A 4,829-nucleotide genomic window follows, 5' to 3' on the forward strand; every position below is an offset into this window, starting at 1 on the left:
GGCACGGCACAACTAAACTTGGTGAGGTTTATGGTTTTACACTCCAGTTTGAAAGTCACAAGACCTGGTCCCATAGTCCTTGTTCTTTTAAGTTCAGATTTCTATGGAGGCGACTTACAAAGAAAGCTGCCCAGGGTCAAATTCTACCATCAGTTACACAACCTTAATGACCACATCTAAGCAAAACATTCGTATTTCATGAAACATACATTTCAATATCAAAGAAAGAGTTTAGACATCTGCTAAAAAGTGGGTAGCTTGTTCTCTCTCAATAATATAGGCATAATGTTAAGAGAAGTAAGGATCTCTATCAATTTCATCCTCTGTGATCAATCATTCCATATATCTGATGAAAAATTTCAACAAGCGACAGTATATATTTGGTACACTGCATTCAGATTTCTTGAGCATAACCCAGTTATTTGGGATGCATCCTTCCAGAGAAGGTTCAAATTACCTTTAATTTTAACAGATATATGCAGTCAGATGGTTCTCTTTTCACCCATGTTGAAAAGGGGGTTTTTCTCTTAATTCAGTTAAACCTAATTGGAAGTAACTATTCATATAAGGACAGGGAGTCAAACATGTAGTTCTGAATCTCTGTTCTGGGGTTGGCCCTCTCAATATAGCAATATGCTGGAGAGGATGGAAAGTTTCCAGGCTCATTCCAGCTGAAATTTCTCCTCTGCCAGACATACGACTCAAGAAGCTAGACACACACACACACGAAATAGAATTTCTGGCTTCAGGTCTCCTTGCAACTGTCACAACCCAACTTTGCCCATTTTTAACTCAACATACAGCAAACTATTATGATGAAAAAGAAAAAGGAGAGGGAGAGAGACAGAGAGAGACAGTTGTCTCTGCCAATTTCTTTCTGGGAGACATAAAGGCCTTACAAAAAGAACCAATAATGGGGGCAAAGAATACTGAAAAACACCAAAGCATAAAATCATCATACAAGTTTTGCAGAATGACTGAAAGAAACACAAGTACTTTTCACCTTGCAAATTTAGTTGTAAAAGAGTAAGGAAGAGTAATATTAGATCTGTATGTATAAAATGAACATCTGTTATCTTATTGTTTCTAGGCTTGTGGACTTTTTGCATGATCCAAAAAAGAAAGATGTTTTTATGTACCTGCTTCTGTATTCAGAAGAGAATGGTCACAGCTCAAGGGCCACAGTTTGCTTTTTGAATCAGAAAGGATGTATTATAATGGCAAATGTAAAATTTAAGCTCCTTTCACTCATAAGGAGATGGACAATTTGAGAGAACAGGACAGATTGATGAGAGAATTCTCCCACATAATAATTCTCTTATTAATTCAGCTGAGTTTAATAAGAGATCCTTATTCAGTTCCCAAAAGCCCACATCAGAAGATCCTTAGAAATAAATCTTCAGTCTCAATAGTCCTGCTTAAGAAGGAGAGGCTAAAAGGCTTCCTCTATGAAATGTACTTGTTTGTCGTAGCCGGTTACAAGTTTACAAACTTCAGCAAGAAATTATATGAGCTATTGTCCTCAGATGCAGTTTTTAGCCATGCCTGATCTTGGTGGCTCACCAATATATCTGATATAAAAGAAATGAGCCATTTCCAGATCATAGGAGGAAAGTTATTCCCACTACAGCATTAAAGTTGAGACCCTCTACCTCTGAGATTTGGAGTCTTACAGGAATCAACAGGACAAAAGCTACACCAGTGTCACACCAGAGGTCCTGCTGTGGAGCAGGAAGTTTAAAACTTTATGAAGTTTAGTAAAAAGGCTTATGATGAACTAGACCTATTTTTACAGTTTTCCAAAGACATTTTGGATTGTGCTCTCCCCCGCCACTAAGCTCTTACTCTGCTCCAGCCTGCATACTCTGCTCAGGAAAGAGGGGGTGAGAGACTGCAATACTTCCTCCAGTTTCCCTAGTGCTAAACCAGCCGACACTAAGACCATCTGCATCAGTAGTTCCTCCCAATATGAATACAACATCAAGATAAAAACAGATAGAGAAACCTCATGAGGAGTTGTGGTAAGGACTTAGGAAGGAGTGGGATGATAGAAAGAGAAGGGATAGAATATACAAAGTCAGGGCAGGCTGTATTTGTGAGTGGAGGGGAAACTATGGGGTGTTGTAGGTGTTACAAAATTCTGATTGTGAGACAGAAAGAAACAGGATGACAGCAGTTATTTGTTGTGAATGACTGAATATGAGTCTAAGAATTGGAAGGAAGCTGTGCAAGTATAAAAGTCTTGTACTTTGGGATCCATCCCCAAACCTGCAAATATGCAAATCCTGCACATGTAGATGAAAATGGAGGACAGGAAAGCAGCATGTGTGTGCAAGGACAACCCAGTGGAGAGGCAACACCACTGTGTGTGCAAAATTAACTTTGCAGGGCAGCAATGCACGCTGTGTACATGGGGAAGAGGATGGAGTCAGAATGCGTGTGAGAAGCTCGAGGAGCAACGGGAAAGGGGAACACAAGACAGAGAAGGAACCGACAGAGGGGAAGGAGAGGAAGATTAGTAACACGGGGGAGGATGTACAGTCTATTGCACAGGCAAGAAAGAGAAGGCGGAGGGAAAGGAAAGGAATGAACAAGGGAAACTTTTGTCACACAGAAAACATGCTTGATGAAAAACAGGCATAAAAAGATGGTGAAAAAGATAACAGGAGATACATTAGAGTTGAGAGAAGAATAAAGGAAGAGAGAAGAACAAATTAAGAGAGAAAAAAAGGAAAAAATAAACCAAAGAAGGAAGATTTTATTACTTAATAGAAAGCTTAGAGATTTAAAGAAAAGGCCAGGGCACAACACACTATGAGTAGAACCAGAAATTCCCTGGAGGCCAGTGCTGATGATCAATCCTTTCATCTCCCCTCTCCAGACCTCCATTTCAACTCTCCTACCCGGCACACGCTTGCTTGAAGAACACATTTGCACCTCTGGCTCCAGCCTGTTTACCTCCCCGAACCCTGCGCTCCAAGTATCGGTGCATACAAAGTACAACCAGCCCTGCTGAGGGCAAGGAAGGCGCAAAAGCACTCGTTTTCAAAGAAACACGCTCTTGAAAATGAACACAAAAAGGGTGAAAGGTGAAAGTGGAACTTGTAGCGATTAGAGTCAAGTGCGGTCCCAGGCAGCAGCGAGGTGGAGCTGGTCCGACAGCCGCGCTCCTTACCTTGGGTGCTCATGAGTGAGCGGGCGGTCCCGCTGCAGCTGCTGCAGGCTGGAACTCCCTATGTCGCCTCCATGCAATTGTCCGTGTCCCTCCAGGGGCCTCGGAGAGGTTATTTGTGCTCTGCAGCTGTTAAAAAGTAAAGGAAACACAAGGAGCGAATCACCCCCTGGCCCCTCAAGGGCCAAAAGTTTAGGAGGAATCAGGAATGCAGGAAGCAAGTGCACTGGTGTCAGAACGAGCAAAGAGCGACACAGAAAGTGAGAAAAAGTGTGTCAGAGGCTGGGAGGGGCGGAGAAGGAAAATGCAAAGATCTGACAGGAAACCAGACTATAAATCTGGTTAGGGTTTAAAAAAAACACATCTCTGCTCCCCAGCGATACAGCCTGTTTGCAAATGACTCTGCATGCAGGTGACAGCAGAGCCCTGGAGTACCACTGCAACCAGAAAAAGAGGCACTTTTGCCCCTTCTCCGGGAAGAACGGTGGGCAGAGTCTGCAGCAGCACACACGACTGGCTCGGATGGAAAAAGCAGGCTGTCTCCACTGCCTCACTTCTGGATCTCCAGACTTTTAGTGCGTTTTTCCCTCAGGCAGAAGGGGATATGCCGAATGCCAGCCTTCCTGGTGCTGTGCCCCTCAGACCGCAGCAGCCCTTGCTTCTCAGCGCACACGCTGGCCGGAGAGCCGGCAGGAATGAAGAAAAGAAAGAAAGGACTGAACAAAACAGTTTCAAGAACAACAGTTCCAGGCAGACAGAGTTCTGGGTTTTCCCAAGGTTTCAAAGGCTTTTAAAGAAAACATCTATTTTATTAATAGCTGCTTTTGCTAAAAAGGTAGTCTACAAGGTTTAGGTTATGCAAGCAGTAGATTATTTTACAGTTGAATGATACTTTAAACAACATATTTTCCAAAGGGAGTCTCTGCTGACATAAGGAAGCCACAGGATCTTGTATTGCTTTAATGCTGGACTCAGGGCTTAGTGACACACATGCAAATCCAACCACTGGTGGGTCTCACTGGGGACATTTACCTGTTTGGCTACAACTAAGAGCCTCTCTCCATAGCCAAGCCAACGAGATCAGAGTCAGTCAGCCCTCTTCCTTACCGTTCTCCCCACCCTACTCGACCAGGACCCACCGCCACTGCTAAAAACGATCCTCAGTGCTGCTACCACCTTGCTCAGGGATCCGCAGGCTGACTGATGTTGTGCTGGTTCTCGTTCTGCTGTTGCTCTTTGATCTCCAGGGTGAGACCAAGGCACAGAGATTGCTCTGCTCCAAGTCTTCGCACTGGGTAGAGGCACACATAGGAAGCCTCACTGGAGTCAGCAGTAGGTCCTGAATGCGTGAGAAGTCAGCGGGGAGGATCTCACGTGGGTAACAGGGATGCGTGTATGTGAGGGTGACTGTGGCTAGAAGAAAGAAATGGTGTATATATGTGCATGGGTATGTTTTTATCTCATAAGAGAAACTAACAAAGAAAAGCAGAAACACCAGGAATAATAAGCATAAGAGACTGATGAGACATAATTTAGGAATGTGGGAAGGGAAAAAGCACGATGGTAGTCATGGAGTGAGAGAATTAGAAAGGAAAAAATAGTTGCTAGAGAATAAAGGAAAACACAACAAATGGAAAATAAGTACAAAGGTTCAGTG

At 43.5% G+C, this 4,829-nt stretch overlaps 1 protein-coding gene across 1 annotated transcript in view; it reads right to left on the reverse strand.

Moving 5' to 3' along the window:
- Window positions 1–3,446, reverse strand: part of CARD11 (caspase recruitment domain family, member 11) — a 44,175-nt gene extending 40,729 nt beyond the window's left edge. The window contains exon 1 of the mRNA XM_010161473.1: window positions 3,176–3,446. Within this exon, the coding sequence (XP_010159775.1) occupies window positions 3,176–3,188 (13 nt within the window). The 5' untranslated portion in view covers window positions 3,189–3,446. The remainder of the gene's footprint in view (window positions 1–3,175) is intronic.
- Window positions 3,447–4,829: the final 1,383 nt, after the last annotated feature.

Source organism: Eurypyga helias, unplaced genomic scaffold (genome assembly GCF_000690775.1).
Source record: "Eurypyga helias isolate BGI_N326 unplaced genomic scaffold, ASM69077v1 scaffold7991, whole genome shotgun sequence".
Lineage (NCBI taxonomy): Eukaryota > Metazoa > Chordata > Aves > Eurypygiformes > Eurypygidae > Eurypyga > Eurypyga helias.